Below are 19,950 nucleotides of genomic sequence, written 5' to 3' on the forward strand. Positions count from 1 at the left end.
ATTTTTTGTGTGTTGAGATGGTCCAGGAAGTAGAGACCAGCAAGGGACTGGGAGTACTGGAATAGGAGTGGCAGGAGATCAGCTAGGATAACATTATTTTACACCATGCATAGCCTTTAAAAAAAATTGAAACATCCGGACAACTCCTTTAAAGGGAACCTGTCACCGGGATTTTGGGTATAGAGCTGAGGACATGGGTTGCTAGATGGCCGCTAGCACATCCACAACACCCAGTCCCCATAGCTCTGTGTGCTTTTATTGTGGAAAAAAAACTATTTGATGCATATGCAAATTACCCTGAGATGAGTCCTGTACGTGAGATGAGTCCAGCGTACAGGACTCATCTCAGGGTAATTTGCATATGGATCAAATAGTTTTTTTTTACACAATAAAAGCACACAGAGCTATGGGGACTGGGTATTGCGGATGTGCTAGCGGCTATCTAGCAACCCATGTCCTCAGCTCTATACACAAAATCCCGGTGATAGGTTCCTTTAAGGGCTAGTTCACATCACCAATATTTTTCCATTCTTCAAATCCGTCAGAAGAACAGGAAAATAAAGGGAAAAAAATGATCCTGTAAAAAAAAAATGTTATGCACATTTGGCATTTGTTTGAGCCATTTCCCTCAGAAATCCGTTATTTTAGATGGAAAAAAAAAGTCCTGCATGCAGGATGTTATGTGAACTCGCCTTAAGGCCTCATGCACATTTTTTGCGGCTCGGATGCGGACCCATTCACTTCAATGGGAACGCAAAAGATGCTGTCCGCACCCGTTGCTCCGTTCCCTTGAGAGAACGGGGCAACTATGGTGACGGTTTCTGTTAGCGACAGCATTTTTAATATTTTTTTAGCATTTTTTTTATATTTGTCTTTTTTATTATTATTATTTTTTACTGATATATTTCACGTGACCGCCGGGACTAACAGAGGAAGCGGCACCGCCGCTTTCTGCTTCCTCCCCCCTGCGCTCGTGCAGCGATGTCCTCCTGCCGACACAGGAGAAAACAGAAGCGGTAATAAACCACTCCTGTCTTCTCCTCAGGGTCCCTGCTGCGTCTGTCAGCCGGGACCCGAACTGCTCCTGCTAGATTGCAGGAGCAGGAGCTTTAATCCCAGCGCTGATTAGTGTGTATATATGTGCTAGCTGCACGGGGCATGTGCAAATAGCACGTATATAGCCGTATAGCAGTCGGGAAGGGGTTAATAAAGATATAGGCAGTGGCGTAACTAGAGTTCTATGGGCCCCAGGGCAAACTTTGAATTGGGCCCCCCCCCCCCGAGCCCCCGCCCACTATAAGTTTGAATGCGTTGTAGTAGAATATTAAATAGAAGAGAAAAATTCTGGCAGCATCAGCGGAGGGTACTCTACATGTAAAGGTACTCAGTTAAAATGTAAAAAACTCTCTCACTGTATATATTTTATTTTGTCCCCTTCTGTATATATTCCATTTTGTCCCCTGTATATATTTCATTTTTTGCCCCCTCTGTGTATATATATCATTTTGCACACTGTATAAATTCAATTTTTCTCCCCTCTCTCACTGTATATATTCAATTTTTTGCCCCCACTGTATATATTCCATTTTACCCTCTCTGTATATATTCCATTTTACCCCCTCTATATATATTCCATTTTGCCCCCTCGGTATATATATATCTATTTTGCCCCCTCTGAATATATTCCATTTTGCCCCCCCGCATATATTCCATTTTGCCCCCTGTATATATATATATATATCCATTTTGCCCCCTCTTTATATATATTCCATTTTGCCCCATATATATTCCATTTTGCCCCGTATACAGTGGGATGCGAAAGTTTGGGCAACCTTGTTAATCGTCATGATTTTCCTGTATAAATCGTTGGTTGTTACGATAAAAAAATGTCAGTTAAATATATCATATAGGAGACACACACAGTGATATTTGAGAAGTGAAATGAAGTTTATTGGATTTACAGAAAGTGTGCTATAATTGTTTAAACAAAATTAGGCAGGTGCATAAATTTGGGCACCACAAAAAAAAAATGAAATCAATATTTAGTAGATCCTCGTTTTGCAGAAATTACAGCCTCTAAACGCTTCCTGTAGGTTCCAATGAGAGTCTGGATTCTGGTTGAAGGTATTTTGGACCATTCCTCTTTGCAAAACATCTTTAGTTCATTCAGGTTTGATGGCTTCCGAGCATGGACAGCTCTCTTTAAGTCACACCACAGATTTCCAATTATATTCAGGTCTGGGGACTGAGATGGCCATTCCAGAACGTTGTACTTGTTCCTCTGCATAAATGCCTTAGTGGATTTTGAGCAGTGTTTAGGGTCGTTGTCTTGTTGAAAGATCCAGCCCCGGCGCAGCTTCAGCTTTGTCACTGATTCCTGGACATTGGTCTCCAGAATCTGCTGATACTGAGTGGAATCCATGCGTCCCTCAACTTTGACAAGATTCCCAGTCCCTGCACTGGCCACACAGCCCCACAGCATGATGGAACCACCACCATATTGTACTGTAGGTAGCAGGTGTTTTTCTTGGAATGCAGTGTTCTTTTTCCTCCATGCATAACGCCCCTTGTTATGGCCAAATAACTCAATTTTAGTTTTATCAGTCCACAGCACCTTATTCCAAAATGAAGCTGGCTTGTCCAAATGTGCTTTAGCCCACCTCAAGCGGCACCTTTTGTGCTGTGGGCGGAGAAAAGGCTTCCTCTGCATCACTCTCACATACAGCATCTCCTTGTGTAAAGTGCGCCGAATGGTTGAACGATGCACAGTGACTCCATCTGCAGCAAGATGATGTTGTAGGTCTTTGGTGCTGGTCTGTGGGTTGACTCTGACTGTTCTCACCATTCGTTGCTTCTGTCTATCCGAGATTTTTCTTGGTCTGCCACTTCGAGCCTTAACTTGAACTGAGCCTGTGGTCTTCCATTTCCTAAATATGTTCCTAACTGTGGAAACAGACAGCTGAAATCTCTGAGACAGCTTTCTGTATCCTTCCCCTAAACCATGATGGTGAACAATCTTTGTCTTCAGGTCATTTGAGAGTTGTTTTGAGACCCCCATGTTGCTACTCTTCAGAGAAAATTAAAAGAGGAGGGAAACTTACAATTGACCCCCTTAAATACTCTTTCTCATAATTGGATTCACCTGTGTATGTAGGTCAGGGGTCACTGAGCTTACCAAGCCAATTTGAGTTCCAATAATTAGTTCTAAAGGTTTTGGAATCAATAAAACGACAACAGTGCCCAAATTTATGCACCTGCCTAATTTTGTTTAAACAATTATAGCACACTTTCTGTAAATCCAATAAACTTCATTTCACTTCTCAAATATCACTGTGTGTGTCTCCTATATGATATATTTAACTGACATTTTTTATCGTAACAACCAATGATTTATACAGGAAAATCATGACGATTAACAAGGTTGCCCAAACTTTCGCATCCCACTGTATATTCCATTTTGCCCCCGTATATATATATTCCCTTTTGCCCCTCTGTATATATTTCATTTTTTGCCCCCTCTGTATATATTTCATTTTTTGCCCCCTCTGTATATATTTCATTTTTTGCCCCCTCTGTATATATTCCATTTTGCCCCCCCGCATATATTCCATTTTGCCCCCCCGCATATATTCCATTTTGCCCCCTGTATATATATATCCATTTTGCCACCTCTTTATATATATTCCATTTTGCCCCGTATATATTCCATTTTGTCCCCGTATATATATATTCCATTTTGTCCCCGTATATATATATTCCATTTTGCCCCGTATATATATTCCCTTTTGCCCCTCTGTATATATTTCATTTTTTGCCCCCTCTGTATATATTTCATTTTTTGCCCCCTCTGTATATATTTCATTTGTTTCCCCCTCTGTATATATATTACATTTTGCACCCTCTGTATACATATCCATTTTGCCCCCTCTGTATATATTCCATTTTGCCCGCACTGTATATATATATCAATTTTGCCCCCTCTTTATATATATTCCATTTTGCCCCCTCTTTATATATATTCCATTTTGCCCCCTCTGTATATATATTCATTTTGCCCCCTCTGTATATATATTCATTTTGCCCCCTCTGTATATATATTCATTTTGCCCCCTGTATATATATTCAATTTTTTGCCCACTGTATATATTTCATTTATTGCCCCCTCTGTATATATTCCATTTTTTGCCCCCTCTGTATATATTCCATTTTTTGCCCCCTCTGTATATATTTCATTTTTTGCCCCTATATATTTCATGATTTTGCCCCCAGGGCCGGGCCCCTCAGTATGAAGGATTTGCTGTGCCCCGCCCTCATATGGCCAGCGGGGTACGGCGGTGAGCTGTCGACCATTAAGTTTATCAAGTGCGGGGGCGGCATGACACTGTGCCGCACTGCTAGGTGCCCCCCATGAGTATGAAGCCGGCAGTGACCCTGTGCACATTACACATACAAAAAAAAAATACTTACCTTACTCTGCTCCGCTCCGGACTTCAGTTGACGCCATCTTGTTCTCACGCAATCCCCTTCACATCCGGTGTGTGCAGCGTCATCCCGTCAACCCGCGTGATCCTGTGAGGCCCAGCGCTGAGGTCACGGGTCTCGAAGGATCATTAGAGCAAAAAAGTGTCTGGTGCGGCGCAGCGCCGGAGAGAGTATGGGGGTGGTAAAGGTTGGGTAACACTACACAGTGCTGCGCCACCGGCCAGGCACAGAGGGCCCCGACTGGCCATTAAAAGCAGACTTGCAGCAAGTTGCGGGGCTGCGGGCCCCCCCGCCGGTCGCGGTCGCACCCTTTGCGGCTGCGATCGTTACGCCACTGGATTTAGGTACACAAAGTCTTGAGTGCTATTGTGCTTAAAATTCACTATATAGGTACATTGCTGACTTGAGTACATTAACGGCGAGGTGGCTCCAACTCTCACAACAACCTCAACAACTGATGGGGGTGATGCAGAGAGTCACCCCACTGATCTAATATCAATAGCCTGTTCTGAGGATACGCCTTCAGTACTAGAAAGCTGGGTAACCCCATACATACGAGAACTGTTGACCTGACCCTCAACACCAACAACTTACATGTTAAGGCCAACTGAACATGTATGCTACTTCTATGGTGAGAAAGTGTGGCACCAGAATATGATCCATGTGTCTCACAAGGTGGAGGAACATTATGTCCAATCCCTGTTTGAAAAATCACGGAAAATAATGCACTAGAACAATAGATGCAAACATTATATATAGACTAAGCCCACACTCTGATAAAATCTGAGACTCTCAGCCACAGATCCAAACACATCTGTGCCATCTACCAGCGCCAAGGTGGTCTCAGTCAGGCAGATCCTACTCTAAACCTACTTATGCCATTTGGGCATCTACATTCAGGAGAGCAGACCCTGCACATATAGTGTGTTGGTCCTAGTCACCACAGGTGCATCAAGCAACCAATGAGAGGAGGAGCACGCACACCTATATGTGCCACCTAATCAAAGTTGCATGTGGAATAGGCGGGGCAAAAGTGCACAAAAATGCTACTTCCAGAATAGAAGCACATTCACACCTGAAGGTGCCACTTCTTTAAGACTAATCAAAAAATCACAGAATAAAATACACAACATCCTGCACAATATGATAATGAATATTCGGATGTGCATGGTTACATTTATAAAATCACGGAAAAATATGCACTAAAACAATAGATGCAAACATAATACATGGACTAAGCGCACACTCTGATAAAATCTGAGACTCTCAGCCAATATATTTTGATCAAAACACATCTGTGCCTGCCTACCAGCGTCAAGGTGGTCTCAGTCAGGCAGGTCCTACTCTAAACCTACTTATGCCATATGGGCATCTACGTTCAGGAGAGCAGACTCTGCACATATAGTGTGCTGCTCCTAGTCACCTCTGTGTGGACCAAGCAACCTATGACAGGAGGAGCAAGCACAGCTATTTGTGCCACCTAATCAATGTCGCCTGTGAGATAGGCAGGGCAAAAGTGCACAAAAATGCTACTCCCAAAATAGAAGTGCATTCACATCGGTATAAGTCCCCTCCTTCAAGACTAATATTTTTTTTTTCCAATCCCTGTTTTCCCTGGTGGCAGATGTTGGGATATGGTCTACTGGTCCACCTAACATCTAATTCTTGGGGGATGTGAGAGATATGTATAGGCATGGAGAAGACTGTTCCTTTAGGTCTGTCTTAGGCTTTTTAAAATGTGTATCAGAAGATTCACAAATTGTTGGTTTGTGCATTTCTGTTTTCCTAGCAGTAATTAATCTGCTGCTCCATTATGGGCTGAGAACAATCTAACCTATGTATGAATACGCTATTGTGCCAAGTTAGTTTAGCTTAAAGCCGTAGCCATACATTTACTGATGTTACTGCTAATGTCGTCATTATGCTCAGTTGATTAATTCTGTGTATAAACCATAATTAATGTTCTGTCCATATTATATGAAAACCACCTATGTATACCACACTTGGAACTTGTCCCAGAAATATTTATTTTGTCAGATGTTCATGTTTCCAGTCACGCTGGATTTTCACGATGAATGCCAGTGGCGTTCAATACAAAATAGGAAGAAGAGGTAGACTCCACAGACAATCAAGGTGCTACAAAAAGTCATGCTCCTTACGTCTGTGCTGTACTCCTACCATAAAATAATGCTTCATTCTATAATATCCATTTTTGTTACATGCTATCTACAAATGTAGTGGTCTATTCACACTTGCATTCATGGGGTCTGTTGAGGTTTTAACCGCAACAACAGCACATAGTATATTTCTATAATTGTTTCCATCAGAGCCATAGCCAAAAGCTCATGGACCCTAAAAAAAAGTGCAGCTTGGGTGAAAACCAGCTACAAAAAACCCGAAATATCTCCCTGTATGTAATCTATATATCTGAGTAAGGGCTCATGCAGACATATCAATTACAGTGTTAGGAGAGTGGGTATATGGTTTTCCTGAATTCATAACCTGAATTGTCACATATATTTATACCTTGTGCCCACCTGGTTGCATTAATAAATTAAATGGGTTGTCTGGGCTACAGATATGGATGAGCTATCCTCAGGATATGGTCATCAATATCAGATCAGTGGGGTTCGACACCCAGGACCAAGACTGATCAGCTGTTTTTCAAGCAGCCGGAACACCAGCAACTATACAGTGTATGGAGATGGGAGCAGAAGGTTCTGTACACTGTGTCGTTTCTGGTGCCAGCATACCACAGCTTAGCTGCCATTCTCTTGAAAGTGAGCTGAGCTGCAGTACCCTAGCCAGCCACTAGGCAGTGTAGGGAGCTGTCTCCTTCCAGCTCAGTACACTGTATAGTTTCCAGCATCACAGCTGCGGGGTGTCGGATCCCTACCGATCTGATATTGATGACCTAGCCTGGAGGACCAGACAACCCCTTTAACACTTTACCAAGTTACCAGGTATGGAGTGCTGTCTGTCTTCTGTTGGAGTAAAGACTCCTATAGTTACTCAGCCTTCTTGCCACCGTGTAGCACCCTCTTCAGCTCCAGGCACTGTCTTACTGAGTCCTCATGCTAATCAACACAATGTCCTAACACTGAACAGTGTTACAGTGCAGTGTAACTCAGGGAAGAAGAGGACCTGGTCTGGAAGAGAGGAGGAATATATGGAGGAGTTATTGTTTAACCAGGCCCATGTAGTTTCACCTAGTGGAAACTTCACAGACCATTGTTACTACATTAACTCCATTGACAGACAAGATAGAAGGAGACCCTCTTGTTTTATTGATGGTTGCAGCTGCAACTGCTGAGACCCCTATAGCTATGCCACTGATTTCCTTAAAAATACTGAAAACCCCCATTAAAGTCAGTAGGTTCCTTCAGGATTCTCCAGTCTTGTCCAAAAGTAGGTGCAGTATACAGTAGCTGGCATTGCTCTGTTATAAACAGCCATAATGCTAGTGTGAACTCAGCCTTTAATGCATCACATTAAAATATATTTCAAAGGCCTGTAGTAGGTATAGTAAGTCACGTCTTGGGCCTGACGAGTATGGACCTAACATGTACGAACAGTCCAGCGCCCAGCCAAAGCGCTCAGCCAAACTAGAAATGGATAGCAGGAAAAGAAGCAGATAAGAAATAGAGGGAAACACAGTGCACAATAGAATGAATGTCTCCATTACCACCATGTCTATAGGTCTTTAGCCAGTGGAAAAAGCTGGGTTTATCCATCAGTACAATATACAGGCGAAACTCGAAAAATTAGAATATCATGCAAAAGTTCATTTATTTCAGTAATGCAACTTAAAAGGTGAAACTGACATATGAGATAGACTCATTACATGCAAAGCGAGATATTTCAAGCCTTTATTTGTTATAATTTGGATGATTATGGCTTACAGCTTATGAAACCCCAAAGTCACAATGTTGAGGTACCCTTTGCTCAGGGGGTATGGATTAATTAGCCGACTAGAGTGTGACACTTTGAGCCTAGAATATTGAACCTTTTCACAATATTTAAATTTTAGGTTGCATTAATGCAATTCCATTTAAGTTGCATTACTGAAATAAATGAACTTTTGCATGATATTCTAATTTTTCGAGTTTCACCTGTAATTTAGCGGCCAGCCTCACCCCAAAGAAAGAAGTCACAAGAAAGTCCACAAGATGTTCCAGACACAGGTCCCTTTTTTAAATTTGGAAATTTCATCAAGTGTATGTGCTTTTAAATTCATCTTTTCTTGTATAAAGGGAATCTCATCCTATCCTATTTTTTTTTTAATTCTCTTCCAAACTTAAGATACATAAAATGTTTTATTATTATATTAGTATGGTAAGTACATTTCAAGCTGAACACAACTAGGTAGATTTGGCTATAGAGGAATATCGACACATTGATAAGTCCCACCAGTTTTATCAAATCCAGCTTGGCTGAAACAGTTTCTTTTTAATTATACAACTTGCGATTGTAAATCATTAGTTTTAAACCAGCACTTGCAATTAACATCTCCATACGTCATTCTGTGCCCTTTTCTTGCTATTATTAGAATAGCAAATTATCACCAATGGAATACCCCGAACCAGGTGATATAAAAGTGCAAATGACAAATTACCTTTGCTTTGGAAAAGTTCAGATAATTGATTTTGTAAAATAGCAACCACAAAACTTCAAATGAGTCCATCTAAGCGCCTTGTGTTGTGATTAATGAAATGTAAAACGCTATGGGTGAGATTTACTATGGTGGAAATTTTTACTTTACTCAGTTAAAACTAGAGAAACATTTACTGCACTTTTGAAACCACTCCTAAACATTTCCAAAATGTTGTAATAATTAAAGGGGTTATCCAATTTCATAAACAGCCCCCCCCCCCCCCCATGTGCCAGGCCCCTCACAGGTAATATACTTGCGCCGCTCCTGGTCCCAGTACTGTCGCTGCGTCTTCTCCCGGTGTCGGGGCAGAGCAGGCGGGGACAGGGACGAGCCTCCCTAGCATCGCAGGTGACATGGGGGGGCTGTTTCTGAAATTGGATAACTCTTTAAGTTATATATGTTACCCTATATAAATACACTGCTCAAAAAAATAAAGGGAACACTTAAACAACACAATGTAACTCCAAGTCAATCACACTTCTGTGAAATCAAACTGTCCACTTAGGAAGCAACACTGAGTGACAATCAATTTCACATGCTGTTGTGCAAATGGGATAGACAACAGGTGGAAATTATAGGCAATTAGCAAGACACCCCCAATAAAGGAGTGGTTCTGCAGGTGGTGACCACAGACCACTTCTCAGTTCCTATGCTTCCTTTCTGATGTTTTGGTCACTTTTGAATGCTGGCTGTGCTTTCACTCTAGTGGTAGCATGAGACGGAGTCTAAAACCCACACAAGTGGCTCAGGAAATGCAGCTTATCCAGGATGGCACATCAATGCGAGCTGTGGCAAGAAGGTTTGCTGTGTCTGTCAGCGTAGTGTCCAGATCATGGAGGCGCTACCAGGAGACAGGCCAGTACATTTAGGAGACGTGGAGGAGGCCGTAGGAGGGCAACAACCCAGCAGCAAGACCGCTACCTCCGCCTTTGTGCAAGGAGGAACAGGAGGAGCACTGCCAGAGCCCTGCAAAATGACCTCCAGCAGGCCACAAATGTGCATGTGTCTGCTCAAACGGTCAGAAACAGACTCCATGAGGGTGATATGAGGGCCCGACATCCACAGGTGGGGGTTGTGCTTACAGCCCAACACCGTGCAGGACGTTTGGCATTTGCCAGAGAACACCAAGATTGGCAAATTCGCCACTGGCGCCCTGTGCTCTTCACAGATGAAAGCAGGTTCACACTGAGCACATGTGACAGACGTGACAGAGTCTTGAGACGCCGTGGAGAACGTTCTGCTGCCTGCAACATCCTCCAGCATGACCAGTTTGGCATTGGGTCAGTAATGGTGTGGGGTGGCATTTCTTTGGAGGGCCGCACAGCCCTCCATGTGCTCGCCAGAGATAGCCTGACTGCCATTAGGTACCGAGATGAGATCCTCAGACCCCTTGTGAGACCATATGCTGGTGCGGTTGGCCCTGGGTTCCTCCTAATGCAAGACAATGCTAGACCTCATGTGGCTGGAGTGTGTCAGCAGTTCCTGCAAGACGAAGGGATTGATGCTATGGACTGGCCCGTCTGTTCCCCAGACCTGAATCGAATTGAGCACATCTGGGACATCATGTCTCGCTCTATCCACCAACGTCACGTTGCACCACAGACTGTCCAGGAGTTGGCAGATGCTTTAGTCCAGGTCTGGGAGGAGATCCCTCAGGAGACCGTCCGCCACCTCATCAGGAGCATGCACAGGCGTTGTAGGGAGGTCATACAGGCACGTGGAGGCCACACACACTACTGAGCCTCATTTTGACTTGTTTTAAGGACATTATACCAAAGTTGGATCAGCCTGTAGTGTGTTTTTCCACTTTAATTTTGAGTGTGACTCCAAATCCAGACCTCCATGGGTTGAAAAATTTGATTTCCATTTTTAAATTTTTGTGTGATTTTGTTGTCAGCACATTCAACTATGTAAAGAACAAAGTATTTCAGAAGAATATTTAATTAATTCAGATCTAGGATGTGTTATTTTTGTGTTCCCTTTATTTTTTTGAGCAGTGTATATAAATGAATAAATAAATAAAATTACACTGTGTATATCTTTTTCCCTGCATAGACTTGGCAGAGATAAATCATAAAATTCTTGACACCTGCAGTCGCCACTAGAGGGAGCTTGGCAGGTTACTGCATACTGCCTATACAATGCATGCAATGATAAAACAATATGCAGTCAGCTCCTAAACTAAGATACCGTATTTTTAAACGTTAAAGAGCTTGGCCGCTTAATGTATATTTACTAATGTATTGGAAATGGGAATTTACAACCACAACACTACTACCATCCTGATAATTGCGATCAGTGGAGGGTCATGTGACATAACTCATCTATCAACAACTTCCATGGAAACACATGGTGCCTGTACTAGTTTCTTGGACATCCAGGACCTGCCAAAGCTCTGATGAAAGTGTTCAGTCTTACCATCAACACGAGTTCATGCAGTGCATATTACATGGTACCCCTTATCATCTCTAACAGACCAGACAAAGTTTTCCATATCTTTCACAATAAATCTTTTTTTGACTGTATCCACTAAGGCTTTACTTTAAAGGGAACCTGTCACCTCTACTATCCTTCACTTGCTGAGGGCAGTATAGCATATTACCAGTCCTGCTGATTTCAGTGGGCTGTCAGTTCTGGGCTAGTACCGTATGTAGTACTTTTGTCCTACTGACAGGTCGAACCTCCCTGTCCTCAGCCTGTACACATCCAGACGGGGTCATGTGTGCTGCTGCAGCCAATCACAGGTGATGTGCTGCTTAAGATCACGTCACCGATGAGGCCAGTGTTTGGCTGTAGTGGCACAGGTGATAGTTCTCCAGAAACAGGATGTTTCTGAGAAAGTTTGGCAACAGCCAATATGGCTGCCATTACAATTCGCTCAAGGCTTTTCTCCCAATCCTGAATGACAAATCGTTTTAGCAGAGGTGTAGCGAGGGGTTCATCATGAATCGGAGGGGCAAAAAACCTATCCATCGCGTGGGTTGGACACAACTCTCAACCCAGGTAACACCACACCAAAAATAGTGCCACAAAGACAGCATTCCTGGAAACAATAGTGCCCACACAAATTATAGTACTAGTTACACAGTGCCCCATATTAGGCCCCAGACAGTTATAGTGCACCACACAGTAAAATTACCATCTTTCATATGCCACAGTGTAATAGTCATCTTCTCAGTGTCCGCAAAGTAATAATGCCGACTGCTCTGCCCATTACATAATATTCATGCCCCTACGTTTCCTCTAAACAGTAATAATGAACTTTGTCCCATCTTTGCATGGCTACTGTCCAGCCGTAGGTGTGGTGACGTCATTGCGCCACCTATGCTGGGATGCTGACGTCCTGTGCATATTGTGGAAGTCCTCTGGGCCCTAAATGGAGAACGTTAGAGCAGGGAGCCGATGACTCTATTCTCTACCACAGGCTTCAACTGTATCAGCATCCTGAGGACACCAGTACACTTGGGGGCCACTTCACCCCTGATGGCCACCATTATGCAAGTGGGCGCTAGGTTTCCATCCCCAAGACCACCACTAGCTATGCCTCTGCTTACCTCCTATTCCAGACCTGCTGTAGATATAGAAGGATTTGCCAATTAGGATTCTAGGAAAGCCAAGTAACAACCCTTGTAGATGCTTTTGATTCACATTGGTTGTAACCCCATTCTTTCCTTTTTATATAGGAGGTGATTTGGGGGATTATGCTTTCCTAATTTCACTGAACCTTCCTTGATGTCTCACTTCCAGTATTTGACATACATTAATATAGATTTATTGCAATATGATTTAATGTAGTAAGATACCACAAATCTGCTTCACGCTAGGTTATGAGAAAGTTAGTTTTTCACAAAGTTGTCTTTTACTGCCCTGTAATGACCATTAACCAATGTAAAAGTCTATTCTAAGGCATTCTTTTATGTGGTTCTTGTTCTGGCATATTCGATTCTTCTAGCAATGCATGAGTTAACCATTTTACAATTTTCAAAAGAAGAATGACAATTTATTTTCTTGTCCACGGGGAGAACGGTGTGTTACATTAAAGCCAAAATCTGATCCATCTTGATAAATTGTCATGATAACATTGTCAGGTGCAAGTGGCAAACAAATCTCGTAACATCACATCCTATAACAATTTCTATTTTTACATCTCTGATCCCATTAACCTGCCCGTGTTCTGTATTTTTCAGGAGACGAAATGAGTTTTTCGAACTGGTCAGTAAAGGGGAATACAACTGGAATGTTAAAGACCACAGAATCATATTCAGGTGAGTAAGAAGCGGCACTGTATATGAGTTATATTTTCATCTTCCCATAGTTGACATCATTTTTTCTATCTTTATTTTTTAGAAGTAAGATATTTCAGGTCATACTGACTAAATAAATATAAAGAACAGGAAATACACAAAAACTTCATCAAGGGAACCAAAAATCTTAAATTAGATCCCAAATTTATTATATACTTTGACCTAGTCAGAATTTCAACTTGGCATTTACCATGTTTTCCTATAGGATGATATGGTTTCGGACAATTTACCAACTGGCTGAATTCATCTCCAGTCAATAATATAGTAATACCGTACTGTGTTGTAAACCACTCTGGTTGGCATGTACATACGTAGGTGGCATTGGTATCAGTGATCTCTGTCTGTAGATAGTGCTGTAGAATATGTTGGTGCTATATCAATAATGGGACTGAAACTCCTCATAGGTCCAAAGAATGTTGTCCCAGTAAGTTTACCATGATGGGAATTTTAAAAGTTAGTTTAGCAGGAGTCTGTGTTGCTGTAATTTGCATGAAATATATAAAATGTCATACATTGGCCCAGGTTTACTAAACGTAAGGATGGGATAAGCATACGGTAGATAGCAGTGTAGACCTGCATCAGATTTATCACAGTAACTCAGTCTGGAGGATAAATGTGGAAACATTTCTATACCGACTATTGGTTGACACTTTAAAGGGGTTATCCGACCCCTGAAATGCCCCCCCCCCCCCCCCCATATACCCAGGCCCCTCACAAACAAATTACTTACCTGGGACCCGCGTCATTTCTGGTCCCCGCACGTCCACCCCTGCGCGGATGAAAATATCCTGTGTCAAGGGAGGGAAGGGGGTTGACCAATAGCAGGCGGCGACGGGGACGAGCCTTCTGGCGCATGGGGAGTAGCAGCGGTGGCCGTGCGGGGACCAGGAGCAACATGGGTGTCGGGGAGAGAGGTAAGTACATTGTGTGTGAAGGGCCCGGGCATATGGGGGGGCATTTTAGGGGATCGGATAACCCCTTTAAGACAGAATTGTGGTGCAATTTTGGTGCAAAATGGCACATCTTAGGCCATGCCCCCTTTCCCATGAAGTTCCACCCTCTTTCCACTAAACCATCTTTATTGTAGAGCATGTCGGAAAAATGTGTAGAAACCCTAGATGTGCCAAATTGCTACAATTTGCAACATTTTTTTAGACAGATTTTTGGTGCAAACACTTTAGTACATGTGAGCCTGTGTTTAATCAATTTGGTGCATCTTTAAAGGAGTTATCCAGTAATTATTATTAAATACCTATCCTCAGAATAGGTCATCAGCATCAGATCAGCTGTTAGAAGAGGCTGGTGCTCGGCGAGCGATGTAGCCTCTTCCTAAGCCACCGTACATCAGTCACATGGCTTAGTTGCATTGAAGTGAATGGGGCTGAGTTGCAATACCAAGCACAGCCGCTATATGATGTACGACGCTGTCCTTGAAAAGCTGCCGGTAGACTGCATCGCTCACCAGAGCTCCAAAGCTCCCTGTAACAGCTGATCAGTGGGGGTGCCAGCACTACCGCCAATCTGATAATGATGACCTATCCTGAGGTTACTGGAAAGTCTAACGCTTCTGCCTTAAGATGTTTCTTTCTATGCCACACATTTTTTGGAGTGGGATTGCAACAATTTGTGCTATTTTTTTTATAAAGTCACAGTTGATAAATATGGTTTAAATCAGCTCGACACACATATCAGCTAACCATGGTTACATTCCCACCCACTTTTTAAAACTGGAGTGAGTGGTGTAAAAATGCAATGTTTTGCAAAATATTTGCACAATTAAAGTATTGGCATAGGCACAAAGGGGTGGTTCACCTGATTAATACGCTGTCTTTCTTTTGATCCAGTACTGCGTTCCAAAGTTATGATACTTTGTCTTCAAATGCAAATTAGGCCTTTGGAGCAATGAAAGCATCACCAATGCGCTCGTTGCACCCAATCTCCACTCATTTCTGGGACCAGACCCTGGCTGCTTTAAATAACAGGTCCAGGATATGGCAAAGCTTGGCAGTGGTTGGTCACAGAAAGGAGTGGAGCTTGGGTGCAACAAGAGCCATGGTGACACCCTCATTTCACCAAAGGCCTAATTTGCATATTAAGAAGAAGTATCAGAACTCAGGAACTGAGCCTTAGATCAACAAAAGAAAAACAATGTTTTCAGATGAAATACAACTATGTGTCTATGCAAATGGCTGGATAAGGGGGTCGTTTGTGACAGATTCTATTTAAGACCAAAAAGTTGGAAGACCCTATTTTTGTGACTTTCTAAACCAGAATTCTAGTGTTTAGGGCTTGATAAATTTGCCCCTAATACCCTAAGGGGGAGATTTATTAAGTTCGGCCTTGTGTATGCCAGGCTTAATTTGTCCTGCACTGGTGTGAGATGCGCCACAATTATTAAGAGGTGCGTGCTTCGTAATAATTGTGGCATGTGTCTGCTATGCACCAGAATTAAAATCTACTCCATCCAGGAGCTAAAGTCGATTTCTAGTGCAATGTGCATCAGTTTTTTGGCACACATGTTGTCAGGCTTCGGAGGTCCTGTCCACGGTTCGCCTTCTCCCACTGCCACCGGCCCACTGTGTCGGGGAAAGCTTAAAAGCCGACAATTTTTCTAGGAAAATGTTCAAGTCTTTTATGCCAGAAAATTGGCATAGAGCCACATTAAATAAATCGCCTCCCTCTCTTCCCCCCGAAATGTTGCTGCTGTTAGCAAGAGCCTGTCACAAAGGTATTTCCCAATTCTTGGTTCACTATTTGCAAGTAGGTATCATTCCCACTCTCTGAGGCCAAAAACACTGCATATTATGCTGCTATGTATTCAAGACAATGAATGTATTTCTGCTTTATGTGAGGTTCCTTTCAAATACTAAAATTCACTTCAATAAAGCCAGCCTTGGTAGGTAAGAGACGCTAGCGTAGTATGTTTGCTTTGATCTTTCCCTCTCTTTCAGATCAATGCTGATGACAGCATGTGACCTTGGAGCTGCAACCAAACCATGGGAGATCTCAAGACAGGCAAGTGTTGATTTATTGCTGGGCAAGGGAGGAACATGCTGATGGGACAATATTACAAGGGCTCCAATGACTTACAAAACACCACAATAAAAAATATAACCCTTGTGGTTCTGTTCACCATAAGGATGGAGGACTCTATAGATTTACAGTAATAGTTCTTTGTCCCCTTGCAAGGTAACTGAACATAAGTTTTGCTTCTTTGACACTTTTGCATGTTCTGCCACATCTCCCAATTCTACACTTTCATCTACACATTACTAAGCAAGAAGACAAAGGATATGGATCTGGTGACGAATGTGCTATTTATTCCTGTCAGCATGGGGAGACGTCATGCTTATGTTCCTCTTACATATTTGGATTGGAACATAATGCTCCTATTGATGAACAGGACGGTATAGTCTGGTCTGTATGAAAGAATAAGACTAGTGTATGGAGTGGAAAACCATTATGGCTTGATCGCCAAATGAGATCTATGGGGGGTGGTCATCTGCCATTCATTACCATAATAAAAGCCCAAGCTCCTATACCATTCTATTTGGTTGATCACAGTCACAACCAAAATCTTAATACAAGCCATTTTCCACCATATACCAGGTATAAGGGTGTAATTACTACCTGCAGTTATGGTTCAGATATGGAACCACTTACAGTACAGTCCTAATTTTATAACAGAATATTTATTTATTTTTTAAACGTAACAATTATGTCAAAATTATTGTTGGAATGGTGATACATTTATACAATGTTACCTTTGCTCTTGAAATGGAGCAGATTTATTAAGACCGGCATCTGAAACATCTTAATAAACCCCTGCGCTGGCGGTGGATCCGCCCGAGTTATGGCGTCGGCCTCCTCATAACTTTGGCGGATCCAGCACCAGTTCTAAATGTGAGACAGCCTCCTTGCCACGCCATGCCCACTTATTTGCGCTTTGAGTCCTACGGGAGAAAAGCGCTTTACAAATGTTTCGTTGTTGTTGTATTTAGACCTGGCGTGAGCTGTTGCGCCACTATATGCACCTGAGATATGCCTAGTATATGCCTAGGTTCATAAACGACCCCCATTGTTACCATGAATATATGTGATATAAACCCACCATCATCTAACACTTTTAAAGGGGTTTTCCGAGACTTTGTAACTGATGACTTATCCTAGTCATCAGTATCTGATCAGTGAGGGGTCCAACACCTGGAAACCCCTGATCAGCTGTTTCAGAAGGCAGCGGCTCACCTGTGAGCGCCGCGGCCTTCTCTCTGCTTTTCCTAGGCCAGTGACGACACGTTCATGTGTCACGTAGCCTAGACGCAGCTCAGCCCCATTCAGGTAGACAACCAGTTTAAATTCAGTTGCTAACATAAATCAGATTGGTGAATGGCATAGACACGACATCATCTCTTCTAATGGCTTTCCTCTGTTAATTTTGGGAATGACTCAGAAAGTAAAAATGTATTAGTGTGTGTGTGTTTGTGAAGTGGATTTGGGTTTGTAAAACGATATCGTCCTGGTGTACTTCTCTTTCTTGAGAAATCATGATGAGGAATGCAAAGCAAATAGGATGCTGTAATCTTTTCAGCTATCATCCACCCCATCTTTCAGACAGCTTGTATTCCTCCACTATGGAGCTACCGCAGGCACCGTCACACACTGACATTGATAAATCCGTTTCTGCATAGTTTTTAAATTTCAGGGCTTTCCATTCATTCAGTCAAATGTCTTTCTCGACCATCACATCCTGAGGGTAATATGAATGAATACAAAGAATACTGATTAGCATCAATAGCGGGAGCTGGCAGAATCAGAATTCAGCCATGCAGATTTGCTGCGGAAGGTTTTTACACAAGGAACAAAGACTGGTGAATAGTTCTAGTAGAGAAATGGTCTATCGGAAAGGTTCAAAACAATACTGAGCTATGGTCTATAATCTCATCTGTTGTACTTTTAGGTGGCCGAATTAGTGACCAGTGAATTCTTTGAGCAAGGAGACCGAGAACGATCAGAGCTCAAACTGACTCCTTCAGTAAGTCTTGTATGGAAGCTGATATGTGTCTGCTTATGTAATACAACTTAAAGGAAATGTATCATCAGAAAATGACCTGTTGTTTAATTTAGGCCTCATGCACACGACCGTTGTGTGCATCCGTGGCCGTTGTGCCGTTTTCCGTTTTTTTTTTCGCGGACCCATTGACTTTCAATGGGTCCGTGGAAAAATCGGAAAATGCACCGTTTTGCAGCCGAGACCGTGATCCGTGTATCCTGTCCGTCAAAAAAATATCACCTGTCCTATTTTTTTGACGGACAACGGTTCACGGACCCATTCAAGTCAATGGGTCCGTGAAAGAACACGGATGCACACAAGATTGGCATCCGTGTCCGTGATCCGTGGCCGTAGGTTACTTTCGTGATCCGTCTGCATAAAAGCTTTTTCAGAGCTGAGTTTTCACTTCGTGAAAACTCAGATCCGACAGTATATTCGAACACAGAGGCGTTCCCATGGTGATGGGGACGCTTCTGGTTAGAATATACTAAAAGAACTGTGTACATGACTGCCCCCTGCTGCCTGGCAGGTGCTGCCAGGCAGCAGGGGGCAGGCCCCCCCCCCCCCTGTAGTTAACACATTGGTGGCCAATGCGGCCGCCCCCCCCCCCTCCCCTGTAGTTAACTCATTGGTGGCCAGTGGGCCCCCCTCCCTCCCCTGTAGTTAACTCTTTGTTGTCCAGTGCGGCCGGCCCCCCCTCCCTCCCCTGTAGTTAACTCGTTGGTGGCCAGTGGGCCCCCCCTCCCTCCCCTGTAGTTAACTTTGTTGTCCAGTGCGGCCGGCCCCCCCTCCCTCCCCTGTAGTTAACTCATTGGTGGCCAGTGGGCCCTCCCCCCTCCCTCCCCCTCCTAATTAAAATCTCCCCCCCCTATCATTGGTGGCAGCGGAGAGTACTGCAGTCCCAGTTGCCATGGTTACTTAGCAATTTGTAGAAGCATTATACTTACCTGCGAGGCTGCGATGTCTGTGTCCGGCCGGGAGCTCCTCCTACTGGTAAGTGACAAATCATTAAGCAATGCGCCGCACAGACCTGTCACTTACCAGTAGGAGGAGCTCCCGGCCGGAAGCAGACATCGCAGCTCGTAGGTAAGTATGATGCTTCTACAAATTGCTAAGTAACCATGGCAACCGGGACTGCAGTAGCGTCCTGGTTGCCATGGTTACCGATCGGAGCCCCAGCAATTAAACTGGGACTCCGATCGGTACTCTCCGCTGCCACCAATGATAGGGGGGGAGATTTTAATTAGGAGGGGGAGGGAGGGCCCACTGGCCACCAACGAGTTAACTACAGGGGAGGGAGGAGGGCCCACTGGCCACCAACGAGTTAATTACAGGGGAGGGGGGGGGGGGCGGCCGCACTGGACAACAAAGAGTTAACTACAGGGGAGGGAGGGGGGCCCACTGGCCACCAACGAGTTAACTACAGGGGAGGGGGGGCCAACTGGCCACCAATGAGTTAA

General features: G+C 43.4%; 1 protein-coding gene across 1 annotated transcript in view; it reads left to right on the forward strand.

Annotated features, from left to right (window-relative positions):
• PDE11A (phosphodiesterase 11A) overlaps window positions 1-19,950 on the forward strand; it is a 677,788-nt gene that overhangs the window by 615,863 nt on the left and 41,975 nt on the right. The window contains exons 16-18 of the mRNA XM_040440759.1: window positions 13,324-13,401; window positions 16,392-16,455; window positions 18,398-18,472. Of these exons, the coding sequence (XP_040296693.1) occupies window positions 13,324-13,401; window positions 16,392-16,455; window positions 18,398-18,472 (217 nt within the window). The remainder of the gene's footprint in view (window positions 1-13,323; window positions 13,402-16,391; window positions 16,456-18,397; window positions 18,473-19,950) is intronic.

Source organism: Bufo bufo, chromosome 7 (genome assembly GCF_905171765.1).
Source record: "Bufo bufo chromosome 7, aBufBuf1.1, whole genome shotgun sequence".
In the NCBI taxonomy this organism is placed as follows: Eukaryota; Metazoa; Chordata; class Amphibia; order Anura; family Bufonidae; genus Bufo; species Bufo bufo.